General features: G+C 47.5%; 1 protein-coding gene across 4 annotated transcripts in view; it reads left to right on the top strand.

Moving 5' to 3' along the window:
• FAM110B (family with sequence similarity 110 member B) overlaps positions 1 to 23338 on the top strand; it is a 134589-nt gene extending 111251 nt beyond the window's left edge. For all 4 annotated transcript variants that reach the window (XM_057737581.1, XM_057737580.1, XM_057737582.1 and 1 more), the window contains one exon: positions 21530 to 23338. In XM_057737581.1, coding sequence (XP_057593564.1) covers positions 21851 to 22978 — 1128 coding nt within the window. In that variant the 5' untranslated portion in view covers positions 21530 to 21850 and the 3' untranslated portion in view covers positions 22979 to 23338. The remainder of the gene's footprint in view (positions 1 to 21529) is intronic.
• The last annotated feature ends 906 nt before the right edge of the window (positions 23339 to 24244 follow it).

The following is a 24244-nucleotide window of genomic DNA, read 5'->3' as shown; positions in this document are numbered from 1 at the left end:
CAACATGATACGGTAAAGATTTTATATGGTTAGTAATTATAAATTATTTGATTATTAACGTGACCTCTGCTTTATAAAGATTAATTGAGAAAGAATTTGTCAGTTGTGCCAGACTTGGTTTTGTTGCTATCCTGATTATAGATTCTGAGATACAGTTTCCTCCTATACAGACGTCCTGTGGAAGACAGAATAAAAGCGGATTTCTAAGTTAATTAATAGTGTTTGTGACAGGGATTCAATTTTGTTCTATTTCTGTGGAAAATGTTTATTCTGATTCCTTACAAATGAGGAGGATTTGATATCCATATAGGAAAAGGTTTTTAATTTTGCATCCTCTTTACATCGCTGTTAATCTGCTTTACCTTATCTCTCTTTTGTCTGTTTCAGTTCTTTTATTTTGGGGGGGAGGGTGGGGGGATCACTGGTTAATTAATAAAAGTGTCAATCTAGAGACATTGATACCAGAAGTATTCAGCCCCTGGGAAAAAAAAAAAAGTCCCGGTTCCCAAGTAACATCTTCTTGGCCACGGGTCTAATAACTAGATTTGGGCTTCTTCTACAGATGAGAGGCCATATATACTGGCAGAACCTTCAGAACTGGATAAAATCTGTGAAATTCTCCTCTTCCTTGATAGCGAGGTATAGTGGGCTTGTAATGGATCTGTTTGTGGCTTGCTCTGCCCACAAGAAAAATTTTATCCTCAAAGCCAGACAGATATAACAGGCTAACTTTAAATAGAGATTGGGATTCCATATTTCACTGTACCAGTCACTTTTTTTCATTAAACCTTTTTAATTAACTTTGCTTACACTCTTTAAATCCCAGAAAAGCCACAACAGCCCCTACCCTAGTGACCTGTGTCAAAGGAGCTGGAAAACAAGACGGATGCATCCTGAACTGGGCTGGGGCATCTTTGAGACCTACCAGAGGATAAGAAAACTGTCTGTTATTTATTGAATATTTAGCATCACTAATTCTAAAACAGCTTACCACATTTAAATGGAACTAAAATTTACAGAGCAAGTGTTGTTTTTAAGACTTTGCCCGTCACTTTACACACATCTCCATTAGAAGGATCATTTAAAATATTGAATTAATGAAGAAGATTTAGGAAAGGTCAAATATATTTCTGAATCCTGTTCTTAGTAGATTATAAAGAAACTGGGGGATTTTAAAAAGAAAAATGATTTATTCCTTTTAAGTTCGGTAGACCAACAAGTCAGTTCTGCCCCATATCCTTTTTTCTCTGATGCTGACTTTTTTTTTAAAGAACTTTTATTGAGATACAGTTAACAGACAAAAAACAACATATATTTAGAGGGTACAATTTGGTATCCCAATCTCCCAATTCATTCCCCTGCAACCCTCCCCACTTGCCCCACTTGGTGTCCATATGTTTGTTCTCTACATCTGTGTCTCTATTTCTGCCTTGCAAACTGGTTGATCTGTACCATTTTTCTATAGTCCGCATATATGTATTAATATATGATATTTGTTTTTCTCTTTCTGACTCACTTCGCTCTGTATGACAGTCTCTAGGTCCATCCATGTCTCTACAAATGTCCCAGTTTCATTGCTTTTTACAGCTGAGTAATATTCCGTTGTATATATGTACCACATCTTCTTTAACCATTCATCTGTTGATGGACATTTAGGTTGCTTCCATGTCCTGGCTATTGTAAATAGTGCTGCAATGAACGTTGGAGTGCATGTGTCTTTTTGAATTATGGTGTTCTCTGGGTATATGCCCAGTAGTGGGATTGCTGGGTCATATGGTAGTTCTATTTTTAGTTTTGCAAGGAACCTCCATACTGTTCTCCATAGCGGCTGTATCAATTCACATTCCCACCAGCAATGCAAGAGCATTCCCTTTTCTCCACACCCTCTCTAGCATTTACTGTTTGTAGATTTTCTGATGATGCCCATTCTAACCAGTGTGTGGTGATACCTCATTGTTGTTTTGATTTGCATTTCTCTAATAATGAGTGATGTTGAGCAGCTTTTCATGTGCCTCTTGGCCATCCGTATGTCTTCTTTGGAGAAATGCCTATTTAGGTCTTCTGCCCATTTTTTGATTGGGTTGTTTGTTTTTTTGATATTGAGCTGGATAAACTGTTTATATATTTCGGAGATTAATCCTTTGTCTGTTGATTCGTTTGCAAATATTTTCTCCCATTCTGAGGGTTGTCTTTTCGTCTTGCTTATTGATGCTGACTTTTTTAAAAAATATTGTTGACATGCAGTATTATGTTAGTCTCAGGTGTGCTACATAGTGATTCGACATTTACATACATTACAAGATGATCCCAAAGATAAGTCTAGTAACCATCTGTCCCCATACAAAGTTACTACAGTATCCTTGACTGTGCTTCTTATGCTGTATGTTACATCCCCGTAGTTTATTTATTTTATAAGTGGAAGCTTGTACCTCTTAATCTCTTATCAAAACAAGTTGAAAGCACTTCCATTTGGAATAGGAAACCATTGAAATCTGGAATTGTTCTATGCGAATGATGGAATCTTTACATGAAAATATTTTTGAGAAACCAGTTCAAAAAGCACCATGAATGTATTAAATTTCTTTGGTTTCTGATCTCATCTGCTCATACCTTTCCACTTGGTGTTGTCTACTCAAGAGTGAGTTCATATGATAGTACCTTACTGTCTTCAGTACTGTTTAAATAGCATATTCCAACCCAGGTCATATTGAGAACCATAATAAGGGGAAAACACTTTTTTTCGAAATAAAGTTTCATCTCAGAATTTTGGAGCAATTTAGGAAACTTAACCCCAGTCTTTCTGATTTTGAGGCCAAAGTTTGAGCCTTGGGTTGTTTTTTCAACAGTAAGGGATGAGAAACGTTAAAGCCTATTTCTCCCCATAAAATGTCTTAGAACCTGCCAATCATGTTCATTTTTATCTTAATGTAACCTTCTGGGGTACTTTTGAAATCATCATTGTTCATTTGTTTCAAAGGCAGATTGTGTGTTCCCATACACATACAACCAGGCTCTTTTTTTTTTCTTAACTATTTTTATTTTGAAATTTTAGATTCACAGGAATTTACAGAGAAAGCAGAGAGGTCCCATGTACCGTCACCCAGCTTCCTCCCACCCCTTATGTCTTATGTAATTTTAGTGCAGTGTCAAATCCAGGAAGTCGACATTGGGACAGCGTGCATGTAGTTGTGTCATTTTGTCGCACATGTAGACTCATGTAACCATCACCACGGGCAAGATACTAGGCAAAGCACAAAGCTCTCCCTTTCCATACCCCTTTATACACAGACACACCTGCTCCCATCCCTAACTCCCGACCACGTTTATCTGTTCCCCACTCTAGAATTTTGTAATTTGAGAATGTTCTATAGATGGAATCATGCAGTATGTGACCTTTTGACATTGGCTTTGTTCACTCAGCATAAATGCCATTGAGATACATCCAACTGGCTGCAGGTCACCGGTGTTCCTTTTCCTTTCCGAGTAGCACTCTGTGCAAGGATGAACCACTGTTATTAACATTCACCTATTAAGGGGCATTGTGGCTGTTTCTAGTTTCTGATTGTTACACATAAAGCTGCAGCGGACACACGTGTGCAGGGTCTTCTCTGGACTCGATGCCCAGGGGTGCAGTTGCTGGGCTCTGCCGTGTTCTATGCCTGGTGTCGACATCCACAGTGGACTAGTGGCTCTGCCTCCTCCCAGCATCTAACTCGTGGGGTCCTTTTTCATCTCAGTTCTTCCAGCAAGTGTGTGGTGAGAGCTGGCTGCCGTCTTAGTGGCTGATGCTGGGGAACATCTTTTCACGTGTGTGTTTGCCCTTCGAATGCCCTCCTTGTTGAAATCTTTTGTTGAAATCTTCATATCTTTTGTCCATTTTCTAATTGGATTGTTTGGTTTTTTAAAGTTGAATGTTGAGAGTTATTTATATATTCTAGGGGTAATTTCTTTATCAGATATGTGTTTTGCAGCTATTTCCTCCCGGTCTGTAGCTTGTCTTTTTATCCTTGTAACAGGGTCATTCACAGAGCAAAAGTTTTTTTTTTTAATTTTGATGAGTCAAGTTTATCAATTTCTTTCTTTCATGGATCATGGTTTTGATATCATATCTGAAAATGCTTCATCACGCCCCAGACCCCAAAGATGTTCTCCTGTCTTATCTCCTGAAAATTCTGTAGTTTTATGTTTTACAAGTAAATCTATGCTCCTTTCTGAGTTAGTTTTTGCATAAGGGGCGAAGCTTAGGTCCAGGTTCACATTTGTGCCTGTGCATGTCCAATTGCTCCAGCACCATTTGTTGGAAAGACTATTCTTCATTAAATTGCTTTTGCACTCTTGTCAAAATAAGTTCACTGTACTTATGCATCTATATTTGGGTTCTCTATTCTATTCCGTCAATGTATGTGTCTATCTCAATGTATACCACGGTCTTGATGACTACAGCTATAGAATAAGTCTAGAAACTGAGTAGAGTGATTCCTCCTACTTTTTTCTTCTTTTTCACAGTCTTGTTAGCTATTACAGTTCCTTTGCCTTTCACAGGAGTTTTCGAATAATCACGTGTATGTTTGCATGTAGCTATTGGGAAGCTTTGCTTGGTACTCACTCTTCTTCCTCCCTCTCTTATTCTCATTCAGCCCGGTTTGCTCCTACCTGCTCCTTTGTTGTCGATTTTGTCTGACATGATCATCTGTTTAGAAAATATCAAGGTGTCTACAAAATAAACAAAAAACCCTAGAACTAAAAAACTGATTTGCCAAGATCACAGGATATGAGATCAACATGTGAAAGTCAGTTGTATTTCTGTATACTAGTGATGAGCACATGGAAGCCAAAATTGAAAACACAAGACTTTGACAGTGGCTCAAAAAATTGAAATACTGAAGTATAAACCTAACAAAACCCATATAAGACTCACATGCTGCAAGTTCTAGAACTCAGACGAAAGAAATCAGAGAAGAGCTAAATCAGTGGAGAGACATACCATGTTAATGAACTGGAGGCTCAGTCTAGATCCCTCCCTCATCGCTAAACAGGTTTATTGCAATGCCCCTCAAAATCCCAGAAAGACTTTTTGGTAGATACAAGGTTCTGTATTGATGCATTTCTTTTTCACAAGAACATCTGGAACTTGAATGAATACGTGACTTGAAAATGATGAATTGACCAGGGAAGTGATTTTCCAGTAATACCAGGTACTTTCAGTGCTTTCCATCACTTTTACTGTAAAAATTCAGTGCCTGCCTTCTGTGTGCCAGGCCTCATGCTGAGTACCTTCCATTTTCCATGTCTCGTCATCTTCGCAGCCACCCTGTGGGGAAGGTGCTGTTATGATCCATGATTAACAGACAGGAAAATGGAAGCACCTTGAGGGAATTTACTTGCCTGAGGCCACAGAGCTAGAGGGTACAGAAGCAGGATTCATACTTAGACCCACTTGAGTCCAAAATCTGCTGTGCAGATTCAGTGTTCAGTGTTCTTGCCCCTCTAAGGGTCTCAGGCCAAGTGCCTCTCAAATAATCCTGCTTTTTGAGAATTGCTAAAATCCTTATATCACTTCCCTGCCAGGCTCTGACGTGAGTATGCCGGCTCAACGTAACACTCCATTCCAGCCAAAGAGCTGGGCCCAAGGACTGTTCCAAATCACCCAGCTAAAAGGAAACATTTGCTACTTTTCAGAATAACTTCTTTTCTTGAAATTTTTATTTAAAAGAGACTTTCCCATCTGTCAGAGAAGGATGACTATAGAAGTATTGTCGCTTGCCTTGCAAGTGGGAGAAACGGATTTTAGAATGACACATCACTTTTTTTAGGTGTCAGGGGAAGTAGGTCACTTTAGAGTGTTTATCATAATATTTGAAAAAAGCTGGCATTGAAAAATGAGAGTTGAATATTGAGTAGATCTTCATGCAAAGACTGGAAATAGACTGCTGAAATATTTTCTGAGATAGACAATAGCTTTTTTATATGGTTTCTTTTTTCCACTGTCTCCCTAAGATAAGTTTCATTCTAATGGTCAATTGTAGCTTGATAAAAGGAGCAATGTAGTCTTTATATTATATATATTGGCTTCATTTATTGAAACGTCTTTCTAGATATAAACACAGGAGAACTCTAACCTCCTTGAGTTCTAGAAACAGCAGTTGGAATGATCTAGAGGACCTTAGTAACTAAAACAGATGAACATGAGCATTTAAAAGGCTTCATCTACTTTTAAGGCTATTACACAAAAAGAGAAAAACCCAATCCCCTCCCTGTAGAAATCAATAAAGAATAAAGAATGTCACAGAAGCGTCGGAGCCCCTCTAAGCTAATGGAGGAGGAAATTACATGAATCCAGACGTTCGATTGGAGACATCGGCATCGCATCCAAAGTGGTTTCTGGCAACATCCCTCAGTTTGGAGCCCGTGGCTTCCTTTTGCAGACAAACCAGGTCGTGACTGCAGAAGTTCATAAGTCGGTTACTGAACTGCAGCTGGCGGCTAAATGTTTTCTGAAGAATTTGGGATGACGTGATTGCAAACACAAGCTGACACGTTACATGCTCACATAAGTGCCGTTAGCACATTTACTACAGAGGCCATCCTGGTCTTGGTAACAGGAGAGGCTGCCTCTGACCTCCAGGTACCAGCCCCCTCCCTCGCCCGGTCATCACCCCTCAGCCCCGTAAAAGGCTTCTGATGGTGATTCCGCCCATCAGGCTGTAAACTCACTGGCAGTTTCAGAGTCTGCGCCCTGCTTAAAGGACTCTGCACATCCTGTATACAGAAACAGGCTGCACAAGAAGTACGAGAATTTCAGGGCCATGAAGGATGTAAGACACCATCTGTGTTGCAGATCTGGGAGGACTAGAACAGCATGGAGGGAAAGGTCCACTGCGTTCCGAGCACAGCTGGGTCCTGTTGCCTCTTCAGCCACCCCACCTCGCTCATACCTTCCTCTTCTTTACTGTCTGTTTCTTGGGAGACTTAATCCACTTACAGAAATATCCTTGTACTTTCTTAATATATCCTATTTAATTTTTCAGTGATTAATACCTTGTATACAGTTTGTCTTCAAACTTTCATTGTGTCGGCATGTTTTCTCAGTCTTCGTGTTCCTGTCTTCTTGCTTCAAACACAGTAAATTAAATCTTGGCTGTGAGAAAAAGTTTCAGAGGCTCACAGAACTTATTATTCGTCTGTCACCCCCTTACCTGCTGCAGGAATCCCCTCCAAAATTTCTTGGGCTGACGGTAAGCCTTCGTCTGCCCAAGCGCATCCTGGGATAAAAAGCTCTCTCTTCACAATGGAGTTAATTCCAGTTTGGGACCATTTTAATTGTTCCTTAAAATTCTTCCTGAAAACAGTCTGCAAATTGCCTCTACAGTCTGTGACATTCTATAGCATTGTCTGCAGTTCATTGAAAAGAACAGTGGCTAACGTGTCTTACCGCCCACCCCACCCCACCAGTAAGAGGTCCTGCTGTCACCCTCATGGTGCAAGTGAGGAACCCAAAGGTTAGAGAGACCCGAGGTCACACGGGAGTAAAGAGTGGAGCCAGGGGGTTGGGGGGGACTCGCATTCTGACCCCAGACCCTGGGGGATGCACTCCCACCAGCCCCTTATCCTTAAGGGCACTGCCCTCCAGGGTCACACCTGCCCTCTGGGCCCTCTCCCCTCGCTGTTTTCTTACTCTGCTAGGTCCTCTGCCTCCTGTTTCCCAGATGCCTCTCCCTTGTCTCTCTACTGGAATGGTTATGGGTTACTATCCTCTCATTTCCCACCCGGGGCTCCCCTGCCCTTGTTCCCTGAGTCTCCCCGCCCTGACTCTGCATCTTGCAGGCTGCGGTGGCACGTGGTCAGTGTTGTGACGGCCACATTGCGTCTGTTTCAGGCACATCAGCATCTGCTGGCCCGCAGTCAGCACGGAGTGGTCTTCGTCAAAGGATTGCGTTCCTTTCCTTGGCTGTTATGTACTCCAGGAATTCTTAGCTGTTTTTCTGATTCCCTGTGGAGAAACCTTAAATTCACGGAAGCAGTACATTCTTCCTCTTTCTGCTCGGAGATAAAATTATAATTCATCCGATGATTTGCTTTTGGCAGGGGAAGAAGCAGGTGGGGAGCTGCCGCTTGGCATCACTGTTAGGTGTTTCCTCTGACAGTTCAGCCTCTGTCCCAGAAGGTGCCTGCTGACTCATCGGCTCCATGTTCCCACAGCAGCACCGCTGCCTGTCTTCTCCTGCGTGGGCGTCGGCAGGTGCTCTGTGCCCCAGCCCACCCTGGGCTCGCGGGGGTCCATACGGGTACTTCCTCCGCCTCCAGCAGCGCTCTCGCCCGGCACTCCTGTAGCGCTGTTACCATCTCCCGAGGTCTCCGATGTCACAGGCCAAGCACGAAAAGTCCCATAGAACCTCCTGACACCTGTAAGCCAGTACTTACCCCGTGCTAAAGTTTCTGCTTCTCATTTTTATTCCCGTTTTCAGTGCATCTGTGTGAAATCTCTCTCCTGCATCCCGTGCGTTGGTTTTCCTCTTTCTACTGTATCACGCCTGTCAACATACAAATGTGCTGTCGGTTCTACCGTCTTAAAGGAAAACTCCCTCTCTTGGTCCTGCTGACGCCTCCAGCCACCATCTCGACTCAAAGCTCCTGGGACGAACCAGCAGCCCTTGTCCCCCACCGATCGCTTCACCAACACTCTTCTTATTGAAATCAACAGTAGTTGCCGCCTGCTGAATCCTGCTTCTCTTCTCCCTTTCAGTACCTGGACACATCATACTGCATATTGTATTTATTTTTGCCGTATTTATGAGCTGCATATAGTGTTCATTGTGTCTACCGCCTGGCATGTGGTAGATGCTCAGCAAACATCATTTTCCGAATGCACAGATGCATTACTGGTGCTTCTGCATCCTAGACCTTCTGTCTGTATAAACATGCCCCCGTGGGGGTCTGTCCCTTGAGGGTGGGGTAGGAGGATCACAGGAAGTGGTCTTTGTCGTACTGGGTGGGTCTTCTTGGTCTGGAGGATTCAGGCCCAATCCTCCAGGCAGGTGCAGGGAAGTCTGATTTTTATCTCATCAGGTGATGACTAGATTGTTACGTTTCTGTTGTTCAGATGATATTCTAATTTCCTTAGCAAGATATTAGAATAATTAGTTTCTCGCACAGAGGGTGCAGTGAAATTCTGAGAGCTCCTTAGAGAATCTTACGCAAAGGCTTCTATTGTCACTGCCACCAGTTGAATTTAGTGGCCTGTCCTCTGTTTGAGGAGTGCCTTCCCCTCGCAGAGTTCCCATAGCACCCTCCTGCTCTTAATGCCCCTCACGCTTTATCCTCAGGCACAGCACGTGCTGCAAACTCCAGCTTCTCTGGCCGTGGGCACGTGGATGCTGCCACCACCACAGGAGAGCGGCCTTGTTCTGAAAGCAGCCTGCAGCCTGGCATCCTCGGGGTTGGGGGTGGGGAGGGGGTCGCCAGCTCCTGTTCTTCCCTCCCTTCCTTTTGGGTTCACGTCCAGATACGGCCCCTCTTCACTCCTGGTAGCCTGGGGCGTTTCCATGGCTGTCGAGGGCCGTATCTGGGATGCTCCCGTGACTGTCGAGGGCTGTGCCTGCGATGTTTCTGTGACTGTTGAGGGCCGTACCAGGGCATAGGTTTAGAAAACAGATGGACCCGAGGTTGGTCCTTCAACTGACCAGTTTCAGACAATTCACTTAAACCTCTGAGCCTCAGTTTCCCCATCTGCTAAGTGGAACAGGTGATACCTGTTGATTCTAAGGTGTCTATCCCCTGGGGCCTGCGGTGTTACAGAAGGAAGGTTCCCCATAAATGGCTGTCGCTGCATTTCTCTCTGAGGTTAAGCGATGGTGCCCAGAGTCAAAAGCTTCAGATGCCAGGAAGCTCTGAACATCAACAACTACCTTTCGCCCCAAGCAAAATAATTCTCTTTCTTGTTAAAAAATAATAGAAAACTTCATTTCTCACTAAACAAATTTAAACAATGCTAGAAACTGAGGGGAAAAACAGTATTTCTAAAAGCCAACTACCGTTTTTCATTTTGGGTGAGTTCTTCAGTAAACAGGAATGAGAAACAGTCAAGACAGAGGCAGAGAGTTTCACTTTAAAAGAAAAGCATGAAGGACTAGAGTAAAAAAGCGCATTGTATTTGAATGAATGTGGAGGGCAGAGTTTTCGGATCTCATGAAAGATTTGTTTTGTCCATTCAGCAATGTCTGTAATTTTTAAAGTATTTATCAGATTACTTTTAATATAGATTTTTTTTTTATCATCACCCTTAGACTCTTTAGTGAGCTGGCTTTGTTTGTTTGTTTGTTTGTTTGTTTTAACAGCAGGAGTAGGGAGGTGGGGAAGTGAGCAAAGCCTTTGTGATAGTTTTAGCTTTTTATTCATTTGCGTTGGGGCAAAGATACATCCTGTGCTGGACACAAGTCAGACGAGGGTCCCTACAAGAGACTCTGAACTCTGCTGCCCTGCAGGGTCCGGTGCTGAGCTGGGCTGACTGACGCCAGGCAGCCTACGCCCAGGTGTCCCTGGCTGGGGTAGGGGCACTATGTCCACTCCACAATAAGGACCCGAAGCAAAGTGCCAGGGAGGAGGGATGGGACACAGAATGAGAGGTGAGAAAAGGCTTTGCCATGGGTTTGGGGACACTTGGAAGTCTCTCATCCAGGCCAGGCAGAGGAGGACTGGGGGATGCCAGGGCGGGGGCTGCTTTACTTTCTCTTCTTTCAGGTTGATATGTCACCATTTTAACACATTTATTTCAGAGTATTTACACACATATGTATTTAGACACGTATTTACACGTTTATTTCAGAATAGTTACACAGAGTTTTAACGCGTATTTATTTCCTTTGCCCCAAGGCTGTTCACTAGAAATTGAAAATATTTTTACAAATAAAGATTCTGTCTATGTTGCCGCCCTGCTGCGGTTGTCGTGTGGAGTACCTACAAGTTTACACAGCCGAAGGAAAATGCAAAGCGCAGGTGCCTGCAGTCCCCGTCCGTGGGAGAAACGGATGCCAGGTACCCAGATCCACGCAGCCCCGCATTCTGGTCGGGGCACCACTCACAAGTGCTTACGCTCTTGCTGGTACGGGGGGATCAGACCCCTCCTAAGGGAGTAAGTGGGAGGATGGATGACGTGGGACGTGTGAGCCTTGCACAGCGTTTCCACGAGCTGCTGCTAGAGTTGATAATCCTTGAGTTTGTTGCAATGTTGTTGCTGCTGCTAGAAGGTGCTCCTGGGCAGCTCACCGGGGAGCCAGCTAACTCTTAGCCTCACGTTGACTAGAAGGTCTCCTGAAGCCTGGACCCGAGGGTGCTAGTCTGTGAAAAGGGCCGGGACTCCACACTCATTGAGAGTCTGGCTGTGCCTCGTGCATTCTCAGAGCAGAACACAGAGCCGCGGGAAGCCCCTCCAGGAGAGGACAAAGAGGCCGAAAATGGGATCACTTTCTGTTTGTTTGGACAAGGCGAGCAGCGCTATTGGATTGTCATTAGGAATTCCAGTCGCCCTGCGTTTCGATTGCTTGTCGTTATTTCCGTCAAGCAGGCCACTGTATTTCCAAACGATTTTTGGTGCTGGCACTGTCTCAGTGCCGCCCGAGCCTTCTGAGATCTGAGATCTCGGGTGCAGGGCAGGACTCCCCCACATCAACACACGTTGGTGGCCTGTTATAGCAAAACTTCCTTTTTTTGCCTTTGGCCAAGGAAGACTGTTGAACCAGAAATGTGATGTTTTTTTTCCTGATTCTCGTTTTCATTTTACCTGTAATTGTCTTAAGTAAGAGAAAGCCATTTTAAAAGAAACCCATAACCTTTTTTTTAGAATGGACTTACTTACAAATGAAAATGAAGTCTGTGAAGGAGTTTTCTAAGTGACCTTGGAGAATGACATCAAAGTCAAGACTCCATCCCAGATTGAGATTTGACCGGCTGTGTTTCTCCTATCGACCTTAGATTTGATTTCATTTTTAATAATGGCTTTATTATTTACCCTAGGCTGTTTCACTCGCACAACTATTTGCTTTGAAATGTGAAACCACATATTTTCATTGTAACTCAAATAAAAATGGGGTCACGCACGTGACCTTGTAGACAGAAACTGCCTAGTCAACGCACTTTGACAGAAATAGCACACACGCTATCACTTGAGAGCAATGGAATCATTTTAAGACAAAAGATCACTCAGTGATTGTAAAGCTTGGAATCTAATGACGCCGGTGACAGTGCCAAATTGTGAAAATTGGGGACAAAATTTAATAACAGCTCACGTTGCCTGAACAGACGGGAGGCCCCTCCCTGACCCTTTCAATGTGCTCCCCCGTGGAACTGTCACAGCAGCCCCAGGACACGTAGGCATCATTACGGTCACGGTGCCATCAGGAGGAAACTGAGGCACACTGAGCTCGGGGAACGTGCCCAGGGTCGCAGAGCTGTAAGTGGCCAGGCTCTGGAGTAAACACGGTTGATCTTGAACCCTGGACCTGGCTCTGGACTGAGGGGCTCCGCATCAACAGGTACACAAACAGAAGCCCCCAAGGATGCCACCTGGACCCGTTCTACTGTCTGGCCTGGATTCATGAGGGGATGGACAGGAAGTGAGTGTCCTCTTTTCTCAAGCCCTAAGAATGCACCCTGAATCCTCCTCTCAGCCTCTGGGATGAAATCTCAGACACGACCCGTAGCCTCTTCAGTTCATCTTAAATAATTCAAAGTCCTCAGGTTAGTTTCAGGTACGCAAGACGGAAAACCTCCAGCCTCTCAGCCGGGCTCTCCCTCTCCCAGCTCAGGCCTGGGTTGACTTGGAAACCTCGGTGGAGGAGGGGGCTTGATAAGCCTTGTGGGTTTTCCCAGCTCTTTTCTGGCTTATTATTAGGCATCACTTCTAACCTGGGCGCAGGCCCGTGAGGGTCTACAAATGTGCGGGGGGATGATGACTGCGTCCTCTCCTTGGCTCTGACACATGTCATCCCCTGGGCGTGGGGGAGTCCAGAGCTGGTTCTCTTTGGGAGCTTTGGGGTTCCCTGGGGGAAGCCACACGTCTCCCACCTCTGGGGGTATTCATGGCCTTCCCTTCAGTGCAGGACTCCTTGGGGGCAGTTGCTTTTAAGATAACCCTAGACCACCTTTCCCCAAGTACACGTGTGGGCCTAGAAAACCCACACCCTTGTACTTGTGGAAATGCAGCTTTCTCTGGCCTGTGTCCTGTGGTGGAGGGTCCAGCACAGACTCTGCCTTTAGACATCTTGTACTCCAGCCTCAGGCCAGTCTCCGTCAGCTCCACGAGACCTGGGTCGGGCTCTCTGGAGGCAGGGAGGAGTTCAGAGTCCAGCCTCAGCCTGTCTGAGATGGGGATGGGCACATGGCATAGTCCAAACCACAGCTCTGAGCAGAGAGCTGAGACAGCCCCAGTACCGGCTCCTTAGGCGATGGTGTCTCCCATGCCTTTTTTTGCCCCCTGACATACATCTCGGGAAAGCTCTGTGGGTAGCCAGTTGTACCCCCTCTGCTCCTCCCTGCAGACGTGCTCAGTTCACAGCGCCACCTGGAGGCTGTTGCTGTCACACAGAACACACCTGTCAGTAATCCTCATGCATTTTTCAAAACTCCTGTGCAAGTTTGTGCTGCTCATCTGTGTGTCCGCCGCTCACTGCAACTAGAGAAAGCCTGAGCGCAGCAACAAAGACCCAACGCATCTAAAAAAGAAGGAAAGAAAGAAAGAAGGGAAGTAAGAAAGAAAGAAAGAAGGAAGGAAGGAAGGAAGGAAGGAAGGAAGGAAGGAAGGAAGGAAGGAAGGAAGGAAGAGAAGGAAGGTAGAAGAAAGAAAGAAGGAAAGAAAGAAGGAAACAAGGCTTAAAGAACCTGCTGAAAAGTGGACAAATGGTCTACCCAACAGGTGGAAAATGAAAACAGCATAATGAAAACCCAGGACAAGGATTTTTTATTGTGTAACATTTGAAGACCTACTCTAGCCAACTGAAAAAGTAAGCTAAAAAATGACTAGGATACCGGAATCAAAAGTTTAAATGTTGTTAGGGCAAGTCCGTGCTTTCTGAGAATATACAAAGTGAGAGTGTTGTTGCCAGGAAGATTATTTCATTTACAGCTTGGAGCTGACTGCTGACGGCAACACTGAGGTCAGAAAAGAGAAGATCCAGCCGTCAGAACTAGAGACGTTGAGGGATTTCACCAGGCAGTAAGCAAGGAGGCACGTCATTCAGTAAGTGAAAAAGTACAGGTCCTGAAAGGGCGGTGGTTTTGACTTAATGTTTCCAGATGTTTGGGCCTCTCATTTCAATGTATCCTGTGCAAATTTAGTCTGTTTTGGATACATGCTTTTGTTACTCTCCTGTTTACCTTTTCACTTTTGTGATTCTCCTTTTGTACGCTTTACAGGTTATTTTCACAGCATGAAAGGAGTTAATAAAGTGAATGGCATATTAAATAAAAAACATGGCATATTAATTAAAATGGATAAGTTAATGTCTTCCTAATGCAATGCCATTGCTTCCTTTAACCTACAGAACTAAGCATTTAATTTAGGAATACATTTTGCTTCTAAATATAATTTTCAGGCTGACCGCAGTATTGGTTAACTATTTGTGATGCATATTTAGGAGAGGACAAGTTTCCTGCAACCCTGCTGGTTACAGTCCTCTTGGGCAGAGGAAGGACAGATATGTGAATATGCACAGCTGGTTTGGAGGGGCTGCCATTGTTCTGTGTGGCTGAAGCCTTGGGTGCAGAGGAAGAAGGGAGAGAGGATTAGACTAGAATGTGTGTTTCTTGCCCACAGACCAGTCAAGCAGGAAGCCCAGAATCATCCTCAAGGGCCCCCTCACCCTCCACGGCCAGACCGACACCAAGTTCGGCCCAGTGCACATCTTAAACATCTCTTGAAATTGTCCACACTTCTCTCCATCCCCAAATACCCTCTCCTCGTTAGGGTGATAAGAATGAGAAGTGCCTTTGTGCCCTTACTTAACCTTCTCAAGTTCCCTGAATAAGTAAGTGGTATCATTATCCCCGTTTTCGAGATGGGAAACCTGAGGCCCAAGATGGAGAAGTAACCTGCCCAAGGCTGCTCAGCCCTTACGGGGCAGAGCCAGGACTCAGACCCACAGGCCATGCGCCGGGGGCCACTGCTCAGAACCAACTGCCTCTCCTTCCCCTGGACAGCTCTGCCCAGCCCTGCTGCCTCCGCCCCTGCTCCACTCTCGTCCTGGCCCCTCCCCACTGCAGAGGAGTTCTTAAAACTACAGACCTGACCCTGTCACTAATGCATCACATCCTTCTCGGGCTTCCCCATGGCTCTGCATGAAATCCAAAGTCCATCTGCTGCCCCGTCCTCACCCTGGTAGGTCCGTCCCCATGCCCACCCCACCCCAGCACTCTGCAACAGCTGTCAGGTGTGTTTCAGTTTTCTCAGCGGAGAGCTGCCCGGAGGACGGACACCCTGCGTCCGTGCCTTTACTCCAGTTCTTGCCTCCTGCTCCATCACCTGACTCCTGAGACATGGTTGGTGGGGAAGTGCATTGTGACAGTCCTGCCACATTGATCGATTTTATTCAATTAATATTCATCAAATGTATTTTGAATCTTTTTTTCTAAATTGTGACTTTCCTGTTTCTTTACATCTCACACGTAATTGCTCCGTCACTAGGTACTAATTGATTGACTGAACCCAGCCCACAATTCAGTAAGCACGCTTAGCTTTTGAGTGCTTTTCTCTTACACTTGTAAAGAACTCAGAAGTTAACCCTGTCATGTGAGACAGCATTCTTACTTCAGTCATAAGGAGGTTTCTCTGCTCTTACGTGGGAAAAACCAAGAATATAGTGATGAAGGTGGCTCCAGTCAGTTGGAATCTTCCGGCTAAAGTCAGCACAGAAGCTGTCCCCCAAAAGTCAGAAAGCAGCACGGGACAGTTTACTCAGATTGTACATGTTTTGTGATCTGACCTGTTGGGAAACTAGAAGAATCGGTTCTTTCAGAGCTCTTATCAGCCTCAAAGGTAAATCGCTTCTTTTCCTCTTTGCCTCCAAGAGCTTTTGAGCAGAAAGCTTGCCGAATTCAACACATTCATTTTCGTAGATGAGATCCAGATGCCAAGATGTTAGGAGACTCAGAGTGGAATTAGTCAGACTTCCTCTTTAAAACAGCACTTCCACCTTTTTTCTGTCATAACACGCAGGAGAAATGACCCGTTTTCACATATTTGAGAAGCTTCTCTGGGTGCATCTGGGATTGTGTTCAATCCTGAGGTCCTTGCTGTAACTCCAGGACTTTCTTCCTTCCTAGAATTTAATGATCAATTAGGCATTAACTGTCTGTTTCTCTTTACTTATCAGGAGCACAGGGCCCACAATGTTCTCTATGCTTGAATTTTAAAATCAAGAGAGATCTAGGTTTGCTGCGCCACCAGTGAAGCCTGTTCCCCGTGGCAGCCCTGTAGCTGGAGGCCCCTTCCCGCAGGCCACAGTCACGGTGATCCGCCTGACCTCGGAGGCACCGAGGCGCACGTTGCCTGGGTTACAGGAAGTTGGCCGTAAGCAGTTTCCACATGAGCTGTGTGTGTGGCGGCAGCTCGCTTTCCATCCCTCACCGCCCCCGGGCTGTAAACGCTGAGACCGGCGTGCTGGGTCTCTGCACTGTCACCCAGCAGCCCAGGTCCTGGTCTCTCGCTAACTGCCCCCAGGAGCAGCTGGAAGCTTTCAAGTGAGAAGCATCCAGGCCACTTTGGTTGTAGAAGTTTCAGTTCTCTGGGGTTGCTGTTTCCATGTCTCCAAAGCCCTGGACTTTTACTCCCTGGAGAGACCAGAGAGCCTGGCTCTCATTCCCCGTGCCAGCATCTAGGACCTGCTCCGATGCTCGCTGGTATGGGAGTGAGACTCCTTCCCTTTCCTCTTGCCACCTGAAGGCTGGACCAGCTTCCCAGGCATCACCTGGGGTCTGGTGAGAAATGCAGAGTCTGGGGTCCACCCCAGTCTGCTGAGTCAGACTCCGAGGGTCCGGCAGATCCCCGGGCGCACGGGCACATTCAAGTTTGAGAGGCATCCCTAGAGCCAGCGGGAGCCACCCTGTCTTCGTCCCTGTGTCCTCTGTCTGCGGCTGGCTCGGTGCCCCGTCAGCCCTCCCCGCGCAGATGAGTGGCCCCTCCGGCTCCATTGTGGGGGAGCTGATGGGGGGCAGGGGCTCTGTGCACGATGACTCCCAGGCCAGCTGCTGTTGCGTTCACACTGCCCTGACTCAGAGGGCTGCTCTCTTTTCTTTTCTTTTTTTTTTTTTTTTTTTTTTGTGGCACACGGGCTTAGTTGCTCCGCGGCATGTGGGATCTTCCTGGAGCTGGGATCGAACCCGTGACCTCTGCATTGGCAGGCGGATTCTTAACCACTGCGCCACCTAGGAAGCCCAGAGGGCTGCTCTCTACCTCGGTTTGACCACATTATTTTCTCCAATCCTTTTTCTTTTCTCTCTTTTTTAAATAAATCTATTTATTTATTTATTTAGTCTGTGTTGGGTCTTTGTTGCTGCGTGCGGGCTTTCTCTTGTTGCAGAGAACAGGGCTACTTTTCGCTGCAGTGCACAGGCTTCTCAGTGTGGTGGCTTCTCGTTGCGGAGCACAGGCTCTAGGCACGTGGGCTTCAGTAATTGTGGCACATGGGCTCAATAGTTGTGGCTTGTGGGCTCTAGAGCGCAGGCTCAGTAGTTGTGGAGCACAGGTCCAGCTGCTCTGCGGCATGTGGGATCTTCCCGGCCCAGGGATCGAACCTGTGTCCCCTGCATTGGCAGGTGGATTGTTAACCACAGTGCTACCTGGGAAGCCCCTCCAATCCTTTTTATGCTTTCATGAAATTTTCAAATGGATATTGAATGGGGTCGAATGTAAGCAAAATGGTCTGTGAATAGAAGTTTCCCTCAGGCTTGTGTTCTCTCCCCTCTGCCCTCTGCCAGGGATCAAGCAGGGCTGGGTAATTATTTTTGTTGATGAAACCCTATGCAGTTGAGATCAAATTTTCCTCCCCCGAAAGAAGATGAAGAGACATCGAGGCCCCTGCAGGCCTGCTTCCAGCAGTGCGCAGACCTGTCTTGATGCCAGGGGCCTGGACAAGGCTACCACCAGCAGAGGACCTGTGCCCTGTGCTCCCTGAACACAGGTCACGGTTATCATGATTGTGACATCACGACGTAGCTCCAGGTTTCCAGGTGTCTTGAATGTACCTGGTCTGCATCACACCAAAGTCTACACTCCAAAAGTCTGGGTGGGTCAGTACAGCTCTGTCCTGGCCAACGCTGTTTAAACATCAAAAAGTAAAAGAGCAGAAATTAAGGATTATGTTGTGATTAAGAGAAGGAGCAGCCTTTGTCACCTTTATTATTTTTGAAGTAGGTTCAGTGTGTTGGCTGACACGGGTAGAAAACATCAATTGCACCATGTTATTATTCTGTAGCACCCAACCAGTTCCTACAGTTTTTTCTGTGGCTTTTGATTCTTCAAATAAGATGCTCTGCCCACCCCACCCCTCCCCCCGCCAAAAAAAAGTTTAAAAGTTTTCGACTGTGATCACGGTCATTTCTAAATATTACCAGTGTATTGACAATTATTAGGGGAATTGGGAATGCCAGAGGAAAGACAGAAAAAGGGTAGAAAAGAAAGGAAATGGAGTGTAGATTGGTTACAAATAATTACTGTTTTTCTGACATAAACCTCTCACACTGGTTTTGTATCTAGTAACTGCTTCCTCAGGTGGATGGCGTACAGAGTAGGTGTGCCCGGAGGAGCCATTCTCTGGATGTCTGCCTCTGTTCACCCATTCTCGGGCCTTCTTCCCTCTCTCTCTCTCTTTGTAAAATATTTATTTATTTGGGTGCTCTAGGTCTTAGTTGTGGCAGGCAGACTCCTTAGTTGCAGCTCAAGGGCTCCTTAGTTATGGCATGCAAACTCCTAGTTGCAGCATGCATGTGGGATCCAGTTCCATGACCAGGGATCAAACCCAGGCCCCCAGCACTGGGAGCAGTCTTATCCACTGCACCACCAGGGAAGTCCCAGGCCTTCTTTTCTATGATGACAGAAAGGAAGATGAGCTTTCTGGGGAATACTGCCTAGAAAGTAGCCTGGGAGTCCTCAGTGCAGAGAGTGCAGGGGGATGACTTTCATTTAGTTCTGAATGGTACCAAAGTCCCCCTGGACAGACCGGTTAGGCACGCTGGAAAGTAGGTCAGGAACGGTGGCTGTTTGGGGCTTCCAGTCCAAATAGGATGGAATTAGAAGAAAACACCGTTGTGTGGGCCAGCGGGAGCTCTACTGCCAGTGGACGTTATGTGATAACTACATCTGGTCATCCGAAGAACCCGCTCCTAAGAACAGTGAACGCTGGGAGCATAGAAGAGCTCAGTCACAGGCCAGCATTCCTGTGGGCCATTTTCGAAATTGGAAATAACTCACTCATTCTTAGCTCCTCAGAACCACGTGCTTTTAGAGGGAGAAGGACTAGCGGGTGTCTTGTCCAAGCCCTCATGTCACAGATGAGGAGACAAGGTCCCAGGGGAAAGGGCACCGGCTCTGTCCCCTGTCACCCACTGAGCGATCTTCCCACTTGCTGGAGGTTTGCCGTGGTCCTTAGGCACAAAGCTGACAGGCACAGATTTCTGTGGCATCCTTCACTCCGCCCCTGAACCTTCTGGCACTGTCCCCTCCTTGGACACATTTTGGAAGCTGCAGAGGTAACCAGTGAAGATGTTACACATGCTCCGGAGAAACAAGGCCTGTCCTGGGGGCCCTCGGGGGCCCTGGGGGTGACCCAGCAGGGCTGCCCCGAGCCCAGGCTCCGCTGCCTGCTCTGGCTCCAGCCCCCTCAGTGGTGGACCCCACTCACCCTCTGGGTGAGATGCACCCAGAGAAGTGGATGAGAAGACCCCGAGACCCTGCAGAGGAATCCTCACTCCTCTGGCATCTCATTCAAAGTATGTTCAAAGAAACAATCTCACTTCATCTTCATGAGAGGAGGTGTTTTTTTAAACTACATTGAAGTATCATAATAGAACCACACAATTAAAGGAAATCATTACAGAGGAGTTGCCTTGGGGCTTCTTAAATCTTGCATAGGAAAATATTTTTATTAGAACGAATCCTCTTGCAGATTACCAAAATGGTCTCTAACAAAACATGACAATGGGTGTACTTAGAGATTAAGAGTTTTAAAAGATGTGAAGGAAAAATATCATCTCCCCCCAAGCTTCTTTTAATAGACACTTCATTTTCTTACCATGAGAGCAGATCATTTTATAGTAATATGGCTTTATTTATTCTGTAAATTAGTTATTTGACATGTTAGTTGAATACATTACTCTCTTAATACTCCTAATTACAACCAAAGATGCTGAAAAGGTCTTTCATCAGTGCTTTGGAAGGCTGGTGCCTTCATCAGTGTTCTCTGCCTGCTGTGACAGGTAGAGAGGTGGTCCCTGTTCAGAGGGCTGAGGAGATAAATGCTACACTGTATCATGCTCTAAACAGAAAGACTCCCTCAAGATTTATATGGGCAGTGTTGCTAAGTGTTCCATTATAGTGGTCTTGGGTGGGGCCCAGGGGAGTCAAGTGGTTCAGAAAGCCATAAATAAGCCCCATGAATGCTTAACTATTCCACAAGTTTTCTATAAAGTAACATGTTTAGGTATGATTGACATTTTAAGATTTTGTTCTTAGTTCTCTAGGGGATTTGGAAAATTACATACCACAAAGAAACTTGATTTCTGTTCATTGTGTGAAAAATTATTGAGCGTTTATAATCACAGTATCTATGTATGGTTAATCTAGAAGTATTTCTAGGGTTCTTTTTGTTTGGTTTTTGTTGATTTAGTTAAAAAATAAGCTTGTATTTAATGGGATGAACTTCATACACATTCAATTTCCAGGAAAAAGGTGTTTTCACATAGAATGGTTGGCAAAAATAAGATAAGCATGTTGACTTTTTAAAAATCTTTTCGTCTTTACTGCCATTTCTTGCCCATCTTTTCAGTTTTTGAAGAGGTAGGTGCTTGCTGAAAGGTTAGGACAGATTGACAGTCAGAAGTCAGAAGTTTTGCTTCGTTGCAAAAGAGTCAGATGAGAAGTCAGCGATGCTGTAGCCTAAAGCAGATAAGGGATTCTTAGGAACCCAGTGGCATTTCGTGAACTGGGAACCAGACTTTACCAGAACCGCCTTTCTACACTCATCCAGTGTTTCCTGGGTTTGGGTATGAGTGATGCCAGCCGGGCGTGATCGGGAGGCGGGTCTCCCCGATGGGGAGGCGGCGGGAGGAGTTGGCGCGTGGGAACCGTCGGCCGCTCTTTCCCCGGAGCGCGGGGCGCGGGCGGCGGGCCTCGTGCGGCCGCGGGGATCGCCTCCCTCCCCGGCGGGCGGGCGGCGGGGGCGCCCTGGGGCGGGGGCGGCGGGGCGGGGGCGCGCGGTTCCGCTGTTGCTACAGCCGTGATGTCACTCGCCCATCCTAACCCGCGGTTGGTTGTTGTGTGTTTCAGCTCTGCCTGCAGTTGAACACAAAGACCTGGAGGAGACTCCCACATCCTTCGGGGAGGAGAAAGGAGGCGGCGAAGCCGATTAAAGGAACTTGGGGCTTGGGGCCTTTCCGCATCGGGCGGCCGGCGAGGGGGCGAGGGGATTGAAGCCCCGGGGCGGTGAACGAGCCGGGAGATGAGGCGCTGCTGCCGCCGCCGCCGCCGCTGACCCTCGGTTCCGGACCGTCCGCTGCCCTTTGTGCCGCCCGCACATGTGTCTGCTCGGCGCATCCGGAGGCGCGCAGACGAGCATCCACCACGGCCGCCGGGGAGAGAGCGCCCGCCATGCCCACGGAGAGCCTACAGACAGGTAGCATGGTGAAGCCGGTCAGCCCCGCCGGCACCTTCACGTCGGCCGTGCCCCTGCGCATCCTCAACAAGGGGCCCGACTACTTTCGCCGGCAGGCGGAGCCCAACCCCAAGAGACTCAGCGCCGTGGAGCGGCTGGAGGCCGACAAGGCCAAGTACGTCAAGAGCCAGGAGGTCATCAACGCCAAGCAGGAGCCCGTGAAGCCGGCCGTGCTGGCCAAGCCCCCCGTGTGCCCGGGCGCCAAGCGCGCGCTCGGCAGCCCCACGCTCAAGGGCTTCGGCGGCGGCGGCGGCGGCGGCGCCAAGAGCGAGGGCGGCGCGCCGCGCGAGACCCTGAAGCTCGAGATCCTCAAGAACATCCTCAACAGCTCGGAGGGCGCGAGCGCGGGCGCGGGCCACAAGCACGGCGCGCGGAACTGGCCGGCGCCCCGGGCCGACGCGGCCGAGCTGCACCGGCACTCGTTCGCCGAGTCGCTGCGCGCGCGCCCCGCGCCCGGCCGCGGCAGCCCGCAGGAGGGCGGCTCGCACGTGGGCCGGCGGCCGCTCGAGCCCGGCCCCGACGCCTTCCTGCACGTGTCGCACAGCTCGTCGGACATCCGCAAGGTGCCCGGCGCCAAGCCCCTGAAGGCCATCCCCTGCAGCAGCTCCGCCCCGCCGCTGCCCCCCAAGCCCAAGGTCGCCGCCCCAGCGGCCGCGCTCAAGTCCCCCGAGGCCGAGGCGGCCGAGCCGGCCTGCGCGGTGGGCCGGAGGCCCTCGCTGCAGCGCTCCAAGTCGGACCTGAGCGACCGGTACTTCCGGGTGGACGCCGACGTGGAGCGCTTCTTCAACTACTGCGGACTGGACCCCGAGGAGCTGGAGAGCCTGGGCATGGAGAACTTCGCGCGGGCCAACTCCGACATCATCTCCCTCAACTTCCGCAGCGCCAGCATGATCAGCTCGGACTGTGAACAGTCTCAGGACAGTAACAGTGACCTTAGAAACGATGACAGTGCCAATGACCGGGTGCCCTACGGCATCTCCGCGATCGAGAGAAACGCTCGCATCATCAAGTGGTTGTATAGCATCAAACAAGCCAGAGAGTCGCAGAAGGTGTCCCACGTGTAAGAGGCAGCGCGCGCCGCGGAGGGAGGGGGTTCTCTGTCAGTGCCTCCCCGGCAGTTGTGAAGGTTGTGAGGTCTCCTTGAAGTGTTGTGAGCTTCTCCACTCTCTTTGTGTTGCTTGTTGTGCCATGTCTTTCGAGCTGCATGCCCGCCCACGTGGGGACTGACCTGGCGTCCTGGGCAACCATCGCTGCAGAGCCTGGCCGGTCGCGCGTCATCCGCCAAAATTCTGATTAGGGCTTCGATCTTCAGCAAAACTGTTTACACGAAAAACAACAGTATACAACTTCTTCAATATTTATGTGGTTCTTGTGTTTTTATATCCCGCGCTATGGTGTCTTAATTAAAAGTTTTATCAACTGGCTTTTAAGTTGGGAGTAGCATCTTTTTGAAATAAAAAAGCCAATTTACCTACACGTGAGACCCAAACAGTGGGAAAATAAATGGAGTCTGCTTGCCCAACAGAGACAGAGACTGACCAAGAGAAAAGGGAACTGGGGTTTCTGAGCAAGAAAGTGGGGACCCCGGTGTTAATCATGTAGGTACTGACACCCTCTTGCCACTTACTCAAGTAAGGGTTGGGGCGACAATGCCATGTACGTTTTGTGTCCGATTGGGTGTGTAAATGTTGGTGGTTCTTGTGTAATACTGACCCCAAGGAAAGACAGTCAGATACAATGAAGGAGATTAAATCCAGAGGTTGGGTGCTGGAGGGGTTTGTTGATATTGTTCTGATTTGGGTTGATTCAGAAATTCCTACCATTAATCTTTTGACAGAATGGGCCACCCTAGGGCTGATACTGAAAGTCTCTCTCTCTCTCTCTTTTCTTTTCTTTTTTTTTTTTGGTTTTTTGGTCAAGAACTAATCCCGTGCAGATTCTCTTCCCTCCCTTTGTTGTTGTTGTTTTATCTGGGAGGTGAGAGCTTGAGCAGGTGGGAGCTATCGGAAGACCTGAACACAAACGGAAATATCAGCCCTGTCAGTATAGAGCCTCCTATTCACGGGTCAGTACCTTTGGTGGCTGAACCACATCTGAGCAGCAGGACTGTGTCCTCACGCATATGTTCATCTGTGAGACTGTGGACCTCTATGGCTCTGGGAGACTAGAAACACAACTCTGTGTAGCTTTTCCACCCTGTGGTCCCTAGGGCTGCATATCTGCTTGTTCCCTTTTCCCCCATAACCTGTCCTCCAGGTGGTCTAGTTAGCTGTCCATCAGCTGCCGTAGCGGAGGGTCCACCTGCAGTGCCCGGCTTCCTTGCTCGTGTA

The sequence above is a fragment of the Hippopotamus amphibius genome, chromosome 5 (assembly GCF_030028045.1).
Source record: "Hippopotamus amphibius kiboko isolate mHipAmp2 chromosome 5, mHipAmp2.hap2, whole genome shotgun sequence".
In the NCBI taxonomy this organism is placed as follows: Eukaryota; Metazoa; Chordata; class Mammalia; order Artiodactyla; family Hippopotamidae; genus Hippopotamus; species Hippopotamus amphibius.
This window is presented reverse-complemented; position numbering and strand designations above follow the sequence as displayed.